Source organism: Ursus maritimus, unplaced genomic scaffold (assembly GCF_017311325.1).
Source record: "Ursus maritimus isolate PB19 unplaced genomic scaffold, ASM1731132v1 scaffold_7, whole genome shotgun sequence".
Taxonomy (NCBI): domain Eukaryota; kingdom Metazoa; phylum Chordata; class Mammalia; order Carnivora; family Ursidae; genus Ursus; species Ursus maritimus.
The window spans coordinates 14,319,559-14,341,670 of record NW_024426885.1 but is presented as its reverse complement, the minus strand read 5'-3'; the positions used below and the strand labels follow the sequence as shown (position 1 = coordinate 14,341,670).

At 42.1% G+C, this 22,112-nt stretch overlaps 1 protein-coding gene across 1 annotated transcript in view; it reads left to right on the top strand.

Annotated features, from left to right (window-relative positions):
* Positions 1 to 19,137, top strand: part of PNLIPRP3 (pancreatic lipase related protein 3) — a 33,735-nt gene extending 14,598 nt beyond the window's left edge. Inside the window, exons 3-12 of the mRNA XM_008684922.1 lie at positions 11 to 130; positions 784 to 915; positions 2,938 to 3,046; positions 6,977 to 7,096; positions 7,178 to 7,300; positions 10,432 to 10,550; positions 13,708 to 13,840; positions 15,954 to 16,065; positions 18,631 to 18,798; positions 19,074 to 19,137. Coding sequence (XP_008683144.1) covers positions 11 to 130; positions 784 to 915; positions 2,938 to 3,046; positions 6,977 to 7,096; positions 7,178 to 7,300; positions 10,432 to 10,550; positions 13,708 to 13,840; positions 15,954 to 16,065; positions 18,631 to 18,798; positions 19,074 to 19,137 — 1,200 coding nt within the window. The remainder of the gene's footprint in view (positions 1 to 10; positions 131 to 783; positions 916 to 2,937; positions 3,047 to 6,976; positions 7,097 to 7,177; positions 7,301 to 10,431; positions 10,551 to 13,707; positions 13,841 to 15,953; positions 16,066 to 18,630; positions 18,799 to 19,073) is intronic.
* The last annotated feature ends 2,975 nt before the right edge of the window (positions 19,138 to 22,112 follow it).

The following is a 22,112-nucleotide window of genomic DNA, read 5'->3' as shown; positions in this document are numbered from 1 at the left end:
CTTGAAACAGGAGATCAGTGCAGTTAATTATCTAACTATCCAGGGCTCACACTTTGGAACAGACAAGATGACCCGTATCAACATACCTGGATGGAAATCAGATGGAAAATGGCAGCAAGACATGTGCAATGTATGATGTGAATAAACGCTTCTTTATACTAGTATAAAAGCTATATGTTTAATGGGAATGTACTTTGCATATATTAATGCATATTCATGGAAATTCCTCCACCCAGTTACTTACATTGTCCCTGTCCCAAGGCCCCAAATGAATTATCCATTTCCCATTTATACTCACTTATTATGAATTGCATAGATTATAATGGGAGCATATTTCTTTGTAATTATTCTTTGATAAATTCTCACTTTTGACAAAAGATTGAATGCTATGATAAATTTCTCACTTAAGGGAAAAAATTCTCCAGGTTCACTCCAAGAAATTAATTTTCCTCTCTTATACTCAAGATTAATAGACTGCTAACATAGTAAGCAATTATTTATGGGGCCATATAGTATAATAGAGTCAGGCTGCCTGAATTCATACCATGGTTCTATGTACTATGATTGTGGGCAAGTTTAATTAACCTGTCTGTGCTTTGGATTCCTTATCTGTAAAGGGGATTAAATAAGATAATATATGTAAAAGGGTTAGGACAGGACCTAGCGTGTAGTAGGTTCTCAATACCCAGTAGTGTTATTTCTTATTATGGAATCCATTACTCTGGCACTTTGGCTTTCCTTAATTCTTTTTTCTAACATCCTTATAATAAATCTCTGTACCAGGTGTTACTAAAAGTGGAAGACGTGAACTGTATTAACATAGACTGGATTAATGGTTCGCTGGAGTACATCCATGCCGTAAACAATCTCCGCGTTGTTGGGGCTGAGGTGGCGTATTTTATTGATGTTCTCACGGTAAGAAAAGCTGGTTTTTAAAAAATTGCGTTTAATTGGCTTTGCATCATAACACCAAGAATTTGCATTGATTTTACGGCTTTTTCATTAGTTCACACGAGTTCTGAACGTGTGAGATACTGAGCATTCCTTTCTGTATGGTGACCAGGAAAGGGCAGTTACTTCCTGGGAAAGAAGTGCCTGTGGTTCTACAAAGCGCCACTTGGTGGCAGTGTCCCTTCACAGGCTCCTCACCAAATGCTTCCCCACCCCTAACCCCACCCCCAAGTTGCTTCTGGGGTCAGCTTGTAGGACCCTATCCTGCCAGTTAGTTTTCGTCCCATTGTAAACCTATCCTTAATGATTATAAACTGTTCCCATCTTATGAATGCTATTTGTTTAGAAGGTGAAATACATTTTCCCACAGTAATTGGGTTCTGTGGCAGTGAATTAGTTAGGTCTATAGTCCAGTCCAGGCACAATAACCTATACATTTTCTAAAAGAACAAAATAGACTTTGCTATTTATGAGGGTTATACCCTGAGACATTTATAAATCTCCAAATGCCCTACCATTATAGAAAGTAATTTCCCACCATTAAATGCAGTGAAGTAAAATCTAAAGATTTATGACCCTTTCAGACTCTTAAGGAGGGTTCACTCATTCATTCAACAAATAGTTTTCTCTGCACTGGCTGTGGGCTAGACGCTGTTCTAGTCCCTGAAGATACAGGGCGAGTGAGACAGTGTTTCTGCTCTGACGAAGTGTGGGGACGGTACTATGAGGAAGTCCAAGGCAGGGGGATGGAGAGGGACCGGAGCAGCAGCTCACCCCCATGGGCAGCCCAGGGAGGTGATACTCCAACCCTGAGGACGATGAGGAGGCGGCTGGAGAAGACTCGGGGAGCCAAGTCCTCACCTCTGCCCCCACACTGCTTGTCTGCTCTTCCTGCTGTCTAGGGAGATCAGGGCACAAGGAGGTACTTAGAATGGGTCCTTGATCCAAAGGGTGAAATCCGATTCATCACCTCTTCAGAGAAGAACCTGTCCTAAGCTTCTGTGAATTTCTTTGTGGATCCTGGGGCCTGCGCTGTGGGCTCTTCTGGCTCCAGGAAATGAATAGTAGTGGCTTGTAGGAAAGGAAACGTTCGCTGAGCTGAGAGGAAAGCGTTCACTGAGGTACGTGTTCAGTGAATTGATGGGGACAGAGGAGGGGAGGGCTGAGGGGAAAGAGGGCTGACCTCAGATACCAGGCTGTGGAGGAAGACAAAAAGCAGAAATTTGAACGGGGCAGTGGTGGAGGAAGGAGCCCCCTAAGGACAGGAGACATCCTGGGAATGGCCATTCACATGTAAATGAGAGAGAAAATACTCTTTATAAAGCAGCATATAATACTGTCATTACTGGTGGGAAAAAGAGTGGATCATTTGATCAATGATAAATTTATCCACGTGAAGGCAATTGCTTGATTTTCACCGTTACCATGAAGAGAACTGGAAGCTTAGATGAAACTAAAAATGCTTGCCCCTTTGTTCCCTGTTGAGTGTGAGTGTGTGTGTGAACTCTTAGGCACATAGTCATTTTGTGAATATTCTTAAAAACTCCTCTTGAAGACCAAACTCAGCCCAGCCATTTGCTAGAGTTGCCTTCAATTGGAGGAGACAGACACAGGTAGGGTGGGTGACAGCCCAGATATGGCTGCATTGACCTGTGTCGGGAGTGTGCTGGAAGGGTTGGGTCTTAGGAAGAGTGGGCATGGGCTGGAAGCCATAGATGTGGTTGCTGGGCTGTTCTTTTCCTGACGACCACAAGGCCCCTTAGCACAGGCAGAAGAACCTGACAGAAGGCATTCCTCCAGTCCTGCCCGGTGCTTTCTCCTTCAGCCAGACAAGGAGGTGGGTGGATGTGGGGGTCACTTTGTCTATTGACTAGTCCCCATCCTGTGAGAGGCACAGATAAATCAAGCATATGTCAAGCACATTTAAGCCATTCCACCTGGTCTTTTAAAAATATTTGTTCTGTTTTCCTTTAAAAATCCTATCAGAAAAAATTTGGATATTCTCCTTCTAAAGTTCACTTGATTGGCCACAGCGTGGGAGCACATCTGGCTGGGGAAGCTGGGTCAAGGGTGCCTGGCCTTGGAAGAATAACAGGTAAGCCTGCCCTGGAGTTGGGCCTGGAATTTGCTTACACGTTTGTTCACACACAAAATCAAGTATTTGAAACACCAACTAAGTAGAGGAAGCAAATGTAAGATGGAGAAAATGGGACTCAACTACCCATAAAAGTGTTTTCCAAGCATGCGGGTGTAGATCCACGTTCAAGAATGTTCTCTGTAGCGTTATCTGTGGTGGCAAAGTAATGGGAACTGACCACCCAGCCGTAGAGGATGGCTGATGAATATGACACATGGTGTGCAACTCCACACCGCTAACACAGAGGATGAGTTAGAGCCCCACTGATGGTTCTGGAAGGATGTCCGGGACACATCAGGATCGCAGCTCACAGTGCACACTGGCTGTGTGGAACTGGTTTAAGGCCTGTGCCCATGCTGTTCCAGTTCTAGAATGTTGAATATTACCTCTGAATATACTGTCAAGTCTAAAAATAAGTTGCAGAGTCAGGTATATATACTATGAATTAACATGAATTAGTATATACTGTGAACTAGATTTTTGAGGATGATAATTAATCATCTCCCTTCCCTGTATTCCAACTTCCAAACCAATTGAGTCAGATGGATGGAGATCGAAATATCAGCTCCAGTATCAACAAGCTGGCCTGGCCTCTCTCTCCTCTATACCCCCAAACAACATTCAGTCAGCAGGTGCCAGGTTTCCTCCTCTGCTTTGCACCTGTCTGTGTCCTGGCCACTGTCCCAGCTCAGGCCCTCTTCATCGTTCACCTGGATTTGGCCACCTGTGGCTGGTCCCCCACCCCAATCCCCCATGAGTGCTGCCAAGTCATTGTGTTTCCAAATACAGGCTGCATCACTCACTGTTAGAACTTTCCATTGCCCAAAGCCTCTTAGCTTGTCACATAAATAGTTTCATGTTCATCGTGGCTTTTCATATTTCTGTGCCTTGGCACAAGCTATTGCCCCTTGCCCTAAATGGCTACTGTTCATCTTTCAAGATTCATTTCAAATGCACCTTCCTCAGGCAGAGTTAATTCTCTCTACTTCCCATATCTTTTGAAATATGCCTCTATTATACCCGAAAATGCAACTCTTGTATGGTTATATGTAATTATTCATTCACCTGTTTATTTTGTTAGACTCTGAACTACTAAGAAAGTCTCCCTTACCCCCACCCCTCCCCAGGCCTGGCACGTAGTATGTGTTCCTTTCCTGTTGGTTAAGACAACACACTGTTGTTCTGTGTGTATATATATATACAAACACATACTTATGCTTTAAATTCAAATTTGAACTTTACGTATCCTTTTCTAAAAATAGTTACGAACTCCAGATTGCATGTACAGTGTCTTGTCTGTGCAGCCTCTCAGTACAGCAGACTTTTCCTGCTGCAAACTTCTTCCAGCTCCCAAATCCCAATCCCAATGCCAGCCCACAGCCGCCTTTCTTATTTGGAATAATAAAATTGTATTTTTTTTAAGATTTTATTTATTTATTTGACAGAGAGACAGCGAGAGAGGGAACACAAGCAGGGGGAGTGGGAGAGGAAGAAGCAGGCTCCCAGCAGGGAGCCTGATGTGGGGCTCAAGCCCAGGGTCCTGGGATCACGCCCTGAGCCGAAGGCAGATGCCCAACGACTGAGCCACCCAGGCGCCCCTAAAATTGTATTTTTATTCTGAAGTCGTTGGGTAGCAAAAATGCCCCTTTGCTCTAAGTTTTCAGGCCCGGGGGAATGAAGAGACGGCCGTTTGTGAAGATGGACCGTCATGGGGCCTGCACAGCCTGTGGGCGTTTCAGCCATAAACGAGAGGGAGGAACATTGCTGTTCACGTATTACAAATCACACTGGGTTACCATAAATTTGTGAAGACTTTGTTTTTCTCAATTTTGATTTCAAAAATCAGATACTATGTAACTTCCAATTTTTCCTGCCCAGTGAATTATCCCGTTGAGTAAATAGAAAACAATACTTTTTTTAAAGGCTCTCTGAAAATCCAAAGATTGCTGTAATTTGAACGTTGCAATCTATATTCCTTGCAAGCAGTTAGTTTTTGAACAATCATGTTCCTTGAGTAACAAAAGAACCAAAACTTCAAGAAAGATACTAGCTTTATCATAAAACCAGTTCAAAGCAAAATTAAATGATAGATTTTAAGACCTGCATAAGTGGAACCTTCTGCTGCTTTTCCTCCTGAGACCTCAGGAGCCACGAACGCGGGTGCCCCGCTTCCCTCTGTCTGCCTCTTCTCTGATCAATGGAGTCAGAGGCGGGTCTCCTATATGTGGATGCATCTCTGCAGAGCTCTTGACTTCATCAGAAGTTTGCAGCGAATTGGTGACTGCACACTACACAATCGAACAAACTTCCTAGCGTTTAAGAGCGCCCCTGAGACTGTTGTGTCTTGTAAGCGTGGGGCACAAATGTTCACTTCTCACTCCTGCCGCATCTCCAAAGGGGTCGGCTTCTCCTCCGCTCCAAGTCCTCTCCACTCTGGGATCCAGTTTCCACTTTACAGCAAAGAGATATTTGCTAAAATGTAAATCTCCCCTTTTGGAAACTTGTAAGAGCTTCCCATTGCCAACCAGATGATGTCCAAACCCTTTTGCGTGGTTCAGATTACATCTGGCTCCTGCTTACAATGCTAGCTTTGTCTTTCATCCAGTTTTAAAACTCTGTACACCAGCCCTCAAAAACCGGTTACAGTTCCCCAAATGTGCTTAACTGTTTCACCCGCAGGCCATGAAGAGTCTCTTTCTTACCCCTGGGGTGCTGCTGACCCCTCTTGACTCTGGCCAACTCTTCTGGTTCCTCAGATCTCTGCTCATATTTCCCATCTCCAGCAGAAGCATGTCCCAATTTCCCAAGACTGGTTTATGTGTGGCTTCCCTGTGCTTGCAAATCCCTAGGCTCACCTCTGTCTCTGCACTGAGTGTGCTGGATCAAGGTGCCTTTCCCATCAAACACAAAGCTCTGTGAGGACAAAGCTAGGCCTTATTCCTTGTATCCAAGTGCTGAACCTGGTTCCTGGCATGTAGTACGTGCTTGATAAATAAATGTCAGATGTATACATGAGTGGACATGTGAGTGGTCATAACATCTTAGAGACCTCTAGATCTCTTACCTTTTTCTTTATTAGATATTTGAACAGGAGACAGTGGGCTGAGGGTCTAGACACTTGGGCTCCTAGTCCATTTTGCCTCCAATATATGGCGGCCTTGTCAAATCACTTCACTTCACGGGATGTCAGGCTCTTCATTTGTAGTATGATGAAGTGGAACTAAATGAGCCACAGCTGAAAACTAAGCTTAAGTGTGTTGCTTCATAGATTCGTGTTTACATATTGAAGAGCTCTTAACCTTTATTCTATTTTATATTTTTTAAAGATTTTATTTATTTATTTAACAGAGAGAAGGACAGCCAGTGAGAGAGGGAACACAGGTGGGGGAGTGGGAGAGGAAGAAGCAGGCTCCCAGCGGAGGAGCCTGATGTGGGGCTTGATCCTAGGACTCTGAGATCACGCCCTGAGCCGAAGGCAGACGCTTAATGACTTAGCCACCCAGGTGCCCCTTATCTTTTATTTTTATCTATATTTTTGCATACAGATGTTGCTTTTGAAATCGTCTGCAATCCATAACCTTAATTATGTAGATGGTAATCCCTATACATACCCTGGAATTTGATTCTTCTGACTTTGTTAGTTATTTTGCATTGTCTGGACACAGCCTTACTTGTATATAGGAATCTGACATTATAATGTATAGAGACCTGCATGTATCCACTCAATTTATGTATCTACACTTTGTCTTGGGTGGTGTTTGACCTGTATAAATCATAAAGGAAAGAATACCTTGCCCTCACCATCTATCCTTCCAAAATAACAACACTAAGAATGTACTCTTGGATAGAACATGTCTTGGTTTAATGGACATTCATGCTTTTTCCCAGGGTTGGACCCAGCCGGGCCATATTTCCACAATACTCCAAATGAAGTTAGGTTGGACCCCTCGGATGCCGACTTTGTCGATGTCATTCATACAAATGCAGTTCGCTTGCTCTTTGAGTTTGGTAAGTTTTCGATACAAACAAACTACACTGAAGCATGGAAAAGAATTTTAGAAGCATTTATCCTGCTTTTATCTATTTCAGGTGCTGGAACTATTAACGCTTGTGGTCACCTTGACTTTTACCCAAATGGAGGGAAGCACATGCCAGGATGTGAAGACTTAATAACACCTTTATTTAACTTTGATTTCAATGCTTACAAAGAAGGTAAATACTTTCTAAAATATGAAGGAGGATATTATACATTCACTCAGCTCCCTCCTTGGATAGGATCCATACCATTTTGCACATAATATAATATAAAAATATACTTTAGCCCAAAACACAATCACATGTATAAAGCTCCCACCAGTTGTGAGAGCTGCGAGATTAGGGTCCATGTCTTAGTTATGTTCGTATCCCCCGGGGCCTATCAGAATATCTAGCATATTGTAGTCACTCAGTGTAAACAGGGAGGATATGCTTATTCATTCAGCAGGATGTATTGAGTGCCTACTATGTGCCAGGCATTATTCTAGGGACAGCAGATGTAGGGATGAATACAAAAGACAAAAACCCCTCCATGATGGAACTAATATTCTAGTGTGCTAGAAAAACAATAGAGTAAGGAAACAAAATAAAGCATGGAATGAAATGTAAGGTGTTGGTGATAGTGGGGGTCGAGTGGGAAAAGGAGATTTTTGATAGGGTGGCCAGGGAGTCCTTACTGAAAAGATGACCTAAAGGAGTTAGCCATGAGGATACCTGGGAGAAAGGCGTTCCAGGCCAATGGGTGGGGGACGGCCAGTGTAAAGGGCCTGGGGCAGGAGCCTGCCTGGGAAGTTCATGGCAGTGAGAATCCTACTGTGGCTGGAGTGAATTGAAAGAGGAGAGTAATAGACATGAGGTTAGAGGGCAGAGGGGGAAGATACAGGGCTTTATGGACCATTGTAAAGATTTCAGCTTTACTCAAGTGAGATGGGAGACATGGGAGGATTTGGAGCAAAAAAGAGATACAGTTTGATTTACTTTTTAACAGAATCACTATGGATCATATATTAAATTAATCACAAATTAAACAAATAGTATTTAACCCTTTATAATAGTTTCCAGTAACAACTGTGTCTATAGAGTGCCTGGTAATAAGGCACCAAAAGTTATTATTTGGGAATTCATTATTCTCTGGATCTACATATCATCATCATGTAATGTAAATAATGAAATGTGTCATACATAATATATAAAATACATAATAATATAATGTATGATGATATGATAATTAATGGATGACTCTAAATATCTCACCATCTGATTCCACATGGTTAGAGTCTCTCGATGATGTAATTATTTGATCTTCCAATTGGCTGGTATAGTGGGAAGATACACAGATCATGACATTGAGAGTAGTTGGAATGTCCTCTTCTCTAGAGACAAATTGCAAAGTTTCAATATCTGTTCTGAAGAGTAAATGTGATTAGAAGTATCTGTTTGCCATGCCCACTGAAGAAAAGAAACAATATAACTGGTGAATTACAGACACTCAAAATGAGAAAGCCAATTCCAGCTAGAAGAGATAAGCAAAATTCATTCCAATAAGACCTATTATAAAACTTCTCTTCTTATTTTCCATATTATGACTTAAAATCCTTTCTATTAGTATAAAATATAGATCATAATATTTCTTTTTTAACTTGTATACGTACACAGAACATTTGAAATTCTGTAAAGAATTAATTGAAGTAAAATACATTTATCACAAGCTATCATTTTAAGACGTTATAAAATTTCCTACAACTTTATTTAAAGTATGTGTATCATTCATGTTATGATTTAGATGAGTTTGAAGACATTAAGATATTCGAATTTACATTATATTTATTACTAAGAAATCATTTACTTCTAAAATTTATATTTCCCAGATGCTAACGAACCATCTTGTCTACATTACAATTAATTGTGAATATAAATCTGAATATAAAAAGACCTGATGTAAGAGATGGCCTTGTTTAAAAAAAGATGATGCCAATTATTGATCTCTGCTTTCTGAAGTTACCCTGTCTCAGTTATCTACTGCATGACAAGCCAGAATGGCTTAAAAGAACAATGGTTTTATTGCCCATTGTTCTCAGGGTCAAGATTCAGGCAGAGTTCTGCAGAGACTTTGCTCTGCAATGTGAGTCCTGTGATTGCATCCAGTTGGGGTCTACACTGGGTTAAGCTAGGTGGGAAGATTCAACATGGTCTTCCGCGTCTGGGTTCTTGGTACTGGTTCTTCTCTTTAAGTGGTCTGTTCTCCTTCAGGACCTTTCTTCCCAGGCAGTTAACCGGGATTTCTTAACAGAAAAGCTGGGTTCTAAGAAAGCAAGAGTGTATGCTAGAAGGTCTTTTAAGACTGAGGACCTGAAATTGCACAGGGTCAATTCTTCCATGTTCTGTTGGTCAAAGCAAGTCACAGGACTAGCTTGCAATGTGGGGTGGGGTGGGGGGAATGAAAAAAAAAAAAAAGACTCCTTGCTCTTGAAGGGAGGAATGGTAATCTGTTTTGTTATTGCAAAGGGGTAAGGACCTAAAAAAGAGTGACTCACTGGAGGTCACTATTACAGTATAATGATCTACCACATATACTAAAACAAAATCTAGTTTCTCAAAGATCAACCAAGTTGTGTAGGTCATTGGAAGAATAGTCCATGGCAGACACTAGAGACGTTGCTATAGAAGATAAAGAGCATAAATGACTAGAATGCTATGATAACTTCAGAATGCACGAATGTATTTAGATCTATCTTATTTATTATTGTAAAAATCCAAACTATTAGTGCCCATAATATCATGCCTAACAATGACAAAACTAACTTGTCTGTAGCATTCTTAATAATACTTCGCACTTGTCACACCTCAAAGCTCATTGAGGGTGTTGCTGGCTGTGTTGTGATTGAACAGGAGGCAGATCAGCTTTCCTGCAGAAACAGGGAGACAGTGAACGAATGGGTCTACGGAGAAGATGCTGTGCGCACAAGGATACAGAAAGCTCTAAGTGCTTTCAAGCTCTAGGTCAAAGACCTGGGAAGTGCTGAAGATAATAGTAGCAGAACACAGAGTCATTTACATTTGCATTTGTTTATTTATCCTGCTTGAATGTCGCTTGAGGGTCACACAAAGAATTCTTTGGTACAAAGAAAATGATACGTGCTATTGATAAATGTTGTGCAGTATCCAAGCCTACACACAAAGTCTGGCTGTCTAGACCTCCCAAGTCAAGAATCTGTTGTTTTAAGTTACTTTTCTAAGAAATGGTTCGTACTGTTACTTATCAGTTAATCCGTTTATTGCTCTCAATTAACTGGAAACTGTCTTCACAGAAGTGACTTCCTTCTTTGAATGCAACCATGCCCGAAGTCATCGCTTCTATACTGAAAGCGTTCTCAATCCTGAAGCATTTATTGCTTATCCTTGTAGATCCTACAAATCTTTCAAAGCCGTAAGTAAAGTGTTTTGCAGTGGAATTTCATTAGCAAGTCATTTTTTGAACCATGATCAGCCAACTAAAAATTAGTGCTTTGAGTATGTGGCAAAAAAATGCATCTGCCATTTTGGGAAATAATAGATTCTTTCTCTATGCGGAGTACTGAACAGTAGCTGGATTGCTGAAGGGCTTAAATAACTAAACCAACTATTTGTATTCTGGTTGTTTCAGCTCTTTTGAAGATTATATCCAATGTTGCGTTTGGGGCCATTTGTTATGCAGTAATTAGATGCTACTGTGTAACAGGCACAAGTCCAGGGCAGAATTTTTCTGTGTATATATTTTAAATGTCATCTTCAAAGATGCCCCGAAAAGGCTGAACCAATCAATAGCTACAACCAAACATATTACTATTTACTTGGAACGTGAAAATTATTTTATTAGAATTTAATTATTTATACAGGGCCGAACTAAGGCACAGATAGCTCACAGGAGTTCCACACAGATCAATAAGGGACAAAATACCAAATCTGATTTTGCTTGAGTCATAAAACGCACGGTCCCAGATCTGAGCTAAATGTATTTTTCATTTGGTTATCACTATGAAAAGGAGAAAGAAAATCTATTTTGTAGTGGGAAGTGGAAAGATTTTCCTTCTTATGCTTCAGAGACCTAATTCCCTGTTTCATCAGGGTAGAAAATGTGAGGTTTCCAGCTGGAATTTATTGTTAAGTAACAGCACTTGGTGCGTAAGTGCAGTGCTGGGACAGGAATAAGCCGCTTCCGTCCTCTTAAACAGAGCAAGGTGACTGGATGCCCTCTGGCCACCTTCTCCGTCTCCCGAGCCAGTTGTTCTTACTCACGGCACGCCCTGGTGAACTGCTGTGCTCGGGAAGCTTGCCAGCCAAACCCTGGCCTTTCCCCAATAACCAATGCTGCCTCCTCCTTCTTCCAGCCCCAGATGCTGCTCTGAGTGGCTAAAGGGATCTTGGCACTGACTATACTGAAGGCAGGTGGAAGAGGCCCTCAGAGTCACAGTATAGTCAGAGATAATGGGCTACAGTCTGCGAGATGGGCGAAGCGAGGCTCCTGTGCCACATGGATGCTAATTATGGCTACAAACTAGAGAACATCGTGTCAATTTCCTTGACATGTTTTATTGTGTTTCTCCCCAAACAGTCATAAAAAGGAAGTGAAATGAAATAAATAGAACAGAACAGAATGGAATAAAATAAAATAAAATAAAATAAAATAAAATAAAAAGTAAATAAAATAAAATGAAGGAGGAATTGTAGTACCAGGCTGTCTGGTTCACATCCTTGCTCCCTCACTTACTCAACACGCATCATTGGACAAATTCTTTAACTGCTCTGCCCTTTGGTTTCCTCATCTGTTAGCTAGGGAGGCTAAAAGCACTGTAATAATAAAAAGGCCTGTGAGGATTAATTAGTTAAATGCAGATAAAGTGCTTAAAAAGTGCCTGGCATGTGGTAAGCCCTTAATAAATATGAGCCCTTTTATTATTGTTACAAGTTTGCTTCATTAAACATAGTTTTACATGGAATGTTTTACTATAATCCTAGCCTAAATGTCCATGGTTTATAAATCTGAAATTTCAAAACCTAAAATAACAAATATTCAAATACTGCTACCCAGATTTTTTTTTAAGTTAACACTTTATTAGTTTTGCTTTAGATTTTAAAATGTAAAAGATATGGGGTGCCTGGGTGGCTCAGTCAGTGAAGCGTCTGCCTTCGGCTCAGGTCATGATCCCGGGGTCCTGGGATCGAACCCCACTTCAGGCTCCCTGCTCAGTGGGGAGCCTGCTTCTCCCTCTCCTTCTGCCTGCCGCTCTGCCTACTTGTGCTCTCTCTAGCTCTCTGTCAAATAAATAAATAAAATCTTTAAAAAATAAAAATTTAAAAAAAGAATAAAATGTACAGATAAAATTTGATTCCCTTTTATTCCCTTAACACCCTCCCCTGAGGCAGGGCTTGTAGTGAATCCTGCATGTATCAGATAAATAGTATTACACTGTATCTTTCTGGATTTGCTTTTTTTCTTGTTAAATTTTATAAATTTGAGAGCTACATTGATATATGTAGATCTAATGTGTTTATTTTATAGGAATCGGTCACAATTTATTTCTTCATTCCCTTACTAACAGCATTTTGGTTGTTTCCAGCGTTTGTTATTAAAAGCAGTTCTGCGGTAAACACTCCTGTGTGTCTGCTAGTGTGCTTGTGGGGAAGCTTCATTATAGGGCGTAGTACAAGTGAAATTGTCAAAGCCTAAGTGCATTTCTGTCTTTTTTTAAAAGATTGTTTTTCTTTATTTGAGAGAGAGAGTGAAAGCAGGAGCGGAGGGAGAAGGACAAGCAGAGCCCCACGCGGGGCTTGATCCCACCCCGAGATCATGACCTGAGCTGAAATCAGGAGTCGGACGCTTAACGGACTGAGCCACCCAGGGCCCCACATTTCTGTCTCTGTTAGACGTTACCAGATTGCTGTCTGCAACATCCCTCAATTTACATTCCCGTCAGGAGCAAATGAGAATCCCACACTTGTCTTCACCACTACTTGATGTTGCAACTTGTTTTAATTTTTGCAAATCTGTTGAGTATGAAATTGTGTGTTGTATTCATTAGCACATTCCTGACAACTAGTGAGATTGAGCAGCTTTTTACATAGTTACCAACTATCTGATTTTCCTTTTCCGGGGATTATCTATTCATAGCATTTACTCATTTTTCTAATAGACCATTTTTTCCCCCTCAGTTGTTTTTGTTTTATTTTGTTTGTTTTTGAAGACAGGGTGGCCTATTAGGCAACTTAGCCATTTTTAAATGCATACGCTTTATTTAAATTTCAAAGATTTATTATAGTTTAATAATGTATCAAGAGTTTGTTGAGGGGCGCCTGGGTGGCGCAGTCCTTAAGCATCTGCCTTTGGCTCAGGGCGTGATCCCGGCGTTCTGGGATCGAGCCCCACATCAGGCTCCTCCGCTAGGAGCCTGCTTCTTCCTCTCCCACTCCCCCTGCTTGTGTTCCCTCTCTCACTGGCTGTCTCTCTCTGTCAAATAAATAAATAAAATCTTTAAAAAAAAAAAAGTTTGTTGAAAGTCAACATTTCTAATTATATTTCTAACCTACCTCTTATTTTCTGTCACCAGGGAAATTGCTTCCGTTGTCCCAAAGAAGGTTGCCCAACAATGGGTCATTTTGCTGATAGATTTCACTTCAAAAATATGCAGCCTAATAGATCATATTATTTTTTAAACACAGGGTCTCTTTCCCCATTTGCCCGTAAGTATTGTAGCTCAGTTTTATTGTAATGCTTTAAGGTACTTATCTTTAAAAATTCAACAGTTTTTACTGAGTGTCTACTAGATAACTGGGCACTGGGCCAGACTCTGAGGATATAGTGAGGAGCAATACAGGGAGTTTAGACTAGTGGGGAGTTTCAATCCTGGGTAATAAATGTTGTGCTAAGAGACGTGCAAAGGAAGGTCTTCTAGAACCAAGTCAGTGGAGCTTTCTGAGGGAAGGTCATTTCTGAGCAGACTCCTGGAAGATGAGTCAGAGGGAGAAGGAATGGGAGCATTCCAAGTAGAAGGAACAGCGTGGGTCGGTGCCTGGAGGTGAGAGAGATTGAGAGAAAGAAGAACCCCCTGCCGGGACTGTGGAGACCAGGAGGAGAGAAATATGAGATGAGGCAGGAGAAGTAAATTAAGGCAAATAATGAAATCGTGAGCCACGTGGTGAGTTCGGACTTTATGAGCTCCTGGAAAGCCACCAAAAGGTGTTAAGATTATCAGACTGGTTTCTTAAAAAGTCGTTCTTGTTGCTGCATGGATTAGAGGGAGACAAGATGGAGGCAGAATGACCTGTTAGGACAAGTGTTGCCTCACCACAGGGAAGGTGAGGGATGTTAATTAACCTTATAATGCTAATTATTTCACAATATATCGTTATATGTATGTCAAGGTGTACGCGTCCACAGTGTTTATGTCTCAATAAAGCTGGACAGAAAGGTGGGAGATGGGGAGAGAGTACGGAGATGGGTGGGAGGTAGAAGCAAAATGGAATCTGGTGAATGGATGTGAGGGATGCCCAAAGTGGAGAAGTCAAGGATGATTGTGGCTCACTGGACGTTGTTCCATTCACTGACCTTGATGACACAGGAAGAAAGGCTGGCTTGGAGGAAATTGATGGGTTCAGTTTCTAACTTACCAGGTTTTTCAAAGCCTTGGGACGTGGGGGGGTGTGCACCCACAAGGCCGTCAGAGATACGGGCTACCGATGTGATGTACAGTTAACGATTTAGAGATAAACCTGCATGTAGACAGCCGTCAGGGCTGTGGAGGCGGATGACGGAATTAGCCAAGAAAAGTGTGTCAGATGAGAAGAAAGAGAGCAGAGAAAGAGAACCTGCAAAGGAGACCGAGGAAGGTCTCAGTCTCTTTCAGAGAGAGAAGGTAAACCAGCGTGGAGGGCGGTAAGAGGAGCCAGTGAAAGACAGTGAGGAAGGGAGGACGGAGCCACTGCAGCAAATATGCTGACAGGTCAGATGAAACAGTCCCCAGGGCTCATGGGATAGAGCGCTGGTGCCGTCACTGGGAGCCCGGGGAGAGGGGCTTCCGTGCAGAGGTGGCAGTGGGTGGGCTGAGGAGGGAGGAACTCTGGCAACAATTAACTCAGGAATTGGAAATTCTCTCTGGAGATTTTTTTCCCCTTCCAGACGTTTTTCAAACAATTGTAGGAAGAACTGCATTTTTTTTTCAATGTGTTATTAAACATACAGCAATTTCAGAATTCACAATGAAAGATCTGTTTCGTTCCAGATTTTTTAAAAGTGACACTTGGCCACTTGCAAGGGATTTGCCCTGTTGGCAGGCTCTGTGCTGCCCCAGACCTGGGCTAACTGGGCTTTCTGAGTGCAGAGCCCCACGGGAGAGGAAGGGACAACTCAGTTCACCTCCCATTCTAAAAGACACAGACCCTCTTGCCTGCTAGGCTTTCTAGATTTATTCTGGGTTAGTTGCCAAACCATGGCCAATAAAAACCTGGCCGTGCAAAGTATACATGCTGCAGAATACAAATGTAATAGTCGGAGGAACACACACTTCCACTTTGAAAAGTCATAAAAATGCCTGGAAAATTAAAGAATTTTCTTTAAAGAATATCATGACACTATTTACTTTCACAAAATGAACTCATGTACATGTATATGTATTTTTAAATGTGGTTTTTTACCAGATTCACTCAAGCTATATAAAGTTGCTTTTTCGTGAACACAAGCAGCCTCGTTCAAGGCTGAAAGTTGCGTTCACGTCAAAGTGCCCAGGAGGTCATGCTTTTCTTGTGTTTTCACCTCTTCATTTTCGTTCTTTTTTTTTTTTTTTTTTTTAATTTCCAGGTTGGAGTCACAAATTATCTGTCAAACTTGATGGAAACAACGTCACTCAAGGGACCCTGTTTCTCCGTGTAGGTGGAACAACTGGGGACACGGAGGAGTTTGTGATGGCCAGGTAGGCAAGGGCCAAGGACGAGGAAGTGGCAGGTGGCACAGTGCTGGGCACTTACTCAGACTGGCTCAGTCAGCAGCTCGGGCTTTTCCGACAGCGGAATGCTTCAGGCTGTCATGACATATTTGACGTTTCTTTTCACTTCCGGCTTTCCAGATGTAAAATAGAAATCATAGGATCTATTGTCTCTGCAGTTCCACCTACAAACAGAAAAGGTCAGAAAGTGATAGCATAAAATTATAGCTGTAGATCGTTAAGGCAAGTGGACAATAAACGAGAGTTATTGTTAATCTGGCCCATTAACATTATACGAATTCACATATGTTTTGGTTTGTATAGACTCAAATTACTTATGGAATAAGACATATATGTAAATGGCCAGATTTCTAATAAGCTGTGTGAGTAGCACACACAGATATAGGACACGTGTTGAAATAGTCAAAGGTGGGAATGATTCAGCAGAGACGTTCACTGTGTACCTTTGGCTAAAGTCCCTTTTATCTTGAGTTTCCTTGAACCTTTTCTTCGGTCAGCCTTAGCATTTTCGTATTAGAGATTTCACTTACGTTGTTTAATTCTGTAATCCATTTCCGAATTAAGGTTATGCACACTAATTGGATGCTACCATTTTGCAAACCAATGAATGGATTAGATTTTTGCCTCTTTGCTTTCCATCATCTTCAAAGAGTGGGCAGAGGCATGAAAAACAAGAGATTTCTGTGGTTATTTTGTCAGTCGAAGAATGCATCAGATTAATCCTTCTGGCCGTGTGTGCACATCATCCTGCCTCAGTGCACCTGCCTGCAACTATGGGTTTGGTCTGTGATCCGCTGGACCCCGGTGAATGCACAGGCCCAGCCCACCTTTCCAGCCCCATCTCCCACCATCTGGTGTGTTCATCTTTAGCGCAGCCAGATTACCGTGATTACACTACCCTGCATTGACTAGATCCCACCTTTTCCTCTCTTCCCAACTTCACTCATGCTGTTCCTCTGTTCCAGATACCCTTCCCTGTCTTAACATACCTCATTTGCACGTGTTCTTTGTGTCTCCATTAAGCTCGTTCTCTGAGAGCAGTTCCCTACGATCGATTGTGTGCTGGAGGCTCTGAGGCTCACTATTGCCTAAGACTGGGCAGTTAGAGCCCTGCAGGAAGGCCTCTGACCTGGGGCAGGTGGGAACAAATAAAAATTCGTAAGAATATTTGGGGGCGCCTGGGTGGCTCAGTTGGTTGAGCGTCTGGCTCTCGGTTTTGGCTCTGGTCATGATCTCAGGGTCTTGAGGTGGAGCCCCACGTGGGGCTCTGTGCTCAGCAGGGAGTCTGTTTGAGATTCTTTTCCCTCTGCCCCTCGCCCTCACTCACCCTAGAGCCCGCATGCATGCGCACTCTCTCAAATAAATAAATAAGATCTTTTAAAAATGGTAAAATATTTTGACATGTCTGCATTTCTTTTCCAAATATCTAAGGAAGCCGTTCGTCATCTTGTCTCATAGCCACCAATCCTGTTAAGAATGATTCAGGATCTCTAGTTCACAGCAGATGTCCCATCTTGAAATGAAGTCAGATAAATGCATCTGCACGCTCTCTATTCCTATTTTTCAGTCAAGCATCAAGAGTCTGGTCCCTCCCTGTGGATTATATCTCAGTCACGTGGGCTTCTAATGACACCGTTATGAAGGTCTACACAGTAGATTTACTGAGTGAAGGCGGATCAGGGAGCAGCAGGAAGATTCTCCCTAAGAAAGCTGGAAGAAAAGTTGCCTTCTGGTAATGAAAGCAGTTAATTCTATATGGAATAGAGTAAGACAGGCCCTAGGAATAGCAACATTCATTCATTCACTCAGCAGACAGGTAAATGCCCACGGTGTGCCAGGGATTGCTCGGATTGCTAAGAATCCAGCCACCGGTCCTGTCCTTGTGGAGCTTTTCTTCCAGGGAGAGGAGACAGACAATACATGAACGATGGAAGAAGGAAACAGCAGGAAGAGGGAAATCACATCTGGTCTAATTTGGGCTTGGAAAGGGTGTGCCTTGTGCCCCAAGATAATCCACTTCTCTCTGCTCTGGTGGCATGCTCACCAAAACATCTTTTGATGACTAGTTTGGTCACATGGTTCTTTTCATGCAGATAAAGAAGTGACCAGGGAGAGAGTTGGAGGACATTTTGGTTAATAAAAAGAAAGCATTTCCCCCTTGGGAATAGAGAGATCAGTTTTCTGTGAATTTAGCTCCTCATTGAAAGTTTGTTCATTTCCTGGTGTCATAAAATCTGGTTTCTGAGACTAGGAAGCCAAGACCAGACCTTCCGTTATGGAGATCTGGTCAAGATAACGCCTCTCTAGGCATTCCCCAACATCGACTAGTCAAGCTTCCCATTTACCTCACCCTTCCTCTCAAGCTTCAGAACGCGGCTATTCCAAGATGCTGATTGACGGAAACGAAAAGAATACATCTGTAAGCAAATGTCGGCGGATGCAACTCTCTCTTTCATGGTACCCACGCGTGGCTTCAGTGCAGCATCGAGAAGACCCAGTGTGAGCTTATGAGTCTTATTTTTCTGTTTACAGTGGAACACTTAAGCCAGGAATGACTTACACAAAATTAATTGATGCAGACGTTAATGTTGGAAATGTAACAAATATGGAGTTCATGTGGAAGGAACATTTGTTTGGGCCTTCTCAGAATAAGCTGGGAGCAGAAGTGGTGACAGATATATCTGGAAAATATGGGTACGAGTAAGTATTACTTTTTCCCTTGTATTTTCAAACAGAGTTTCAATGTTTAATGGTATTTGAAACCTACATGTAACTTGAAATTTGCAACTTGTATAAAAATTTGTACATCTTGAAATTTTATTATTAAAGAAATGGAAACTTATTTAAGAAATGAACATTGTATTTGCAAAACTGTTTATAAAATAATAATTACTCATTAAATTAGATCTACCATGTCTCTTTTTCCCCCTAAAATCATTTTAATATCCTTTTTTTTCCCCCTTAAAATTTTTCAGATCTACCTTCTGTAGCCAGGACATTATGGGACCCAATATTGCCCAGATCCTGAAACCATGCTAATTTCAGATACAGTCTTGATGGATTTGTTTATTGGGAGCAGTGAAAGAAAGAATCTCCTTCTGGTTGGTATCTGAACCAAACCTGGCCTTCGTGAGTGAGATAGAAAAGTACCGTTGTTGCTATTTTCTATATAGAATGTTTTTCTCCTTGATAAACTTTGTAGGTGCCTTAAAAACAGACGGAGTCCTAGGACAGAGTATAGTACGGTAATCTGTAGGAATCTGGGTATCACTGCCAGAATAAAGCTGTGTTGGAATTCCCCTGAATGAGAGGAAGTGATGCCGAAGTGTCGTGGTATAAATTCACTACGCAGAAGTGACACTCTGTCTGGTTGAATATTTGAAGTACATTTTGAGTATGTCCAGGTAGAATAAGCATTGTTCTAGAATGATTTAAAGAATATTTATTACATTGTTAAATCTTGGTAAGACAAATTATGGCTATAATTCATGATATGTAGATGATAATCCCATGGGTTGGTATGTCTATGTATTAATAATGGAAACCGATGAGAGTACATTAGTATTTCCAAGGTGTTCCATGGTCTTCAGGTGTGTGTGAAGTAAAAGATTCAGGGGCTTGTCTGTGATACGTCCAACAGTTAGCAATAGGCCCTGAGGATCAGCCCCTTCTCTAGAAGCCCCATTGCAAATTTGCAATTAGCCTAAAGGGAGCATTTCATTTGTAAAGCACTTGACTACCCTTTGTGTTTGCAATAATGATCCTGTAATATTTAAGTATGTCAATTTTTTAAAACTTTGCTTCAATTTTTTGTAATTCAGTTGTCCTTACCCAGTGCAAATCAAAGATGACTGTTTTTATCTGCTCTGTTTTCTAATGGGTTTAGTGTTTAGCCCACAGCACTGGACTATAAGTGTTGTTGAAAAGAAATGATGACAGCTCCTCTGCAGAAGTTTTCTTGATTCTCCTTGGTGCCTTGCTGCCAAGTGAACCTCAGGAAGAGGCCCCTGGGTATACTTACACTTGTGCTGGGGCAGATAGCAGAGAACCAAGTAGCGTGTCTCTTTCCCATTGTGCAAGTGGGAGATACAAGACTGACTGGAGCATGAGACTCAACAGAAGGAGGAAAGGAGATGAGGACACATTTGGCACGATCTGGCTGATTGTCTACTCTCTGGTGGGCATGTCAACCCAAGGCCTAGGCCAACCCGGAACAGGGTGGCCATGAGCAGCAACTTGGGACGGTCTGAGTCTCTGAGTCCTACTAACAGTGTGGCAGCCCAGCACTGCTCGGCAGTCTGGCGGTGGAGTCGGCCGCATGCCTCTGGGGGCAGGACACCTTCCCTTGCCAGCAGCTGTCCTGACCCTGCACTGTTCTCTGCTCAGCCTTTCTTTCTTTCTTTTCTTTTCTTTTTTTTTTTTTAAAGGGCTTGGCCATCAGCAGGAAGGATTATGGATCAAGTAGCAGCATTAGGCTCTGTGAGTGTGGCCTGCCTCTTTGCCCAAGAGGCCTCTTGGCTGGCTCTTTCTAAGCTTGAAAAGACAAATGGGAGTCAATTAACTTCTGGCAACCTATTTTAATAAAACACCAACTTTCTGTTCCATAGATCTTACTATTGTCCTTTTTTTCCCTTGCATTATGAGAATGTTGTGAGGATGAAAGTGTGCATGGTCTATCTAGGCAAAGCGACTCTGAAAGTTTAGAATGACATTGTTTTCCATGTGTATGACATTGTTTTCCAAGTCTATTGTTTCCTTGGAAAGCACTAAAAAATGACGCCCTTTCTCTCTGAGTGCCCTGCATTATGGTTACTTAGTATTTTGAACCAGCAGATACTGGGGCAAGGACTGAGAGGAAGTTCTGCTCCTTGAATGGACTGCCATTAATGCTGCAGAGTGACTGCCAGTCTAGTGAGCCATCCCTCACTGCCATTAGTTCACCCATACCTTGTCATCATATCACCCCAAATGCTCACCTCCAAACCTGTTTGGTTTTACTGTACTTCTTCCCATTTACACTTCAAATTGTTAAACATAACTACAATATCCATTTTATAAAGATTAACAATAATCTTTTTTTTTTAAGTAGGCTTCATGCCCAGCATGGAGCCCAACGCAGGGCCTGAACTCACGACCCTGAGATCAAGACCTGAGCTGAGATCAACACTCAGACGCTTAACTGAGCCACCAAGTCACCCCAACAATAATCTTTTTTAAATAAACTTCTGGTTAACTGAAAAAATTAACAGGAATTCCTCAATATCATCTTACATTGAGGTGGTTTTGAAATTTCCAAGATTGCCTGAAAAATGTCTTTTGGCAGTGAGTTTGTTTAAACTGGGAGCCAAGCAGAATCCATACGCCGCCTCTGATCGACTTGTCCCTCAGTCTCTGTTCACCTGTAACAGCTCCTCCTTCCCCTTCTTGCACACCAGTTATTAAATAGACCAGGTCACGCATCCTGGAAATTTTCTCTCCTTCAGCTGCTGGAACCCACTTGGTATCATTTCACACATTTGTCCGTCCCGTGCATTTCCTGTAAACCAGTTCTGAGGCTGGGAGACGTGAGGAGGCTCAGGTTCCTCTGTGCCGGGTAGTGGGGAATGAGCCCCTGGCAGCTCTCTCGTGCTTGCTCGTGCTTTCTCTCTTTCTTTTAAATAACAGTGTATAGTATTAGCACCTTCTAAAGTGGAAAGGGCTATACCAATGAGAGTTGTGGGTAGAAGAGAGTAATAATGGATGGCTTGGACTCTGGATACTAACACACCAGGCTAAGAGGAGAAAGTGCCCGAAGAGGAGTTTGCTCGCAAGAGTTTGTGCTCTGGGAAGAGTGGAGGAGGGGCAAATGGCCGTGTGAAGATCCGGTTATGGGAGAGGCATTGAACTCTGTGCTCCGTCTGGGGCAGAAGGAGGTAGACAATAAGGGTCCTACAAAGCTAAGGAAGATTAGCTACCCGGCTGAGTTGTGTGACTCTCTCCCCAGGCTCCTCCGATCTGAGCGATCAGAGCGGATA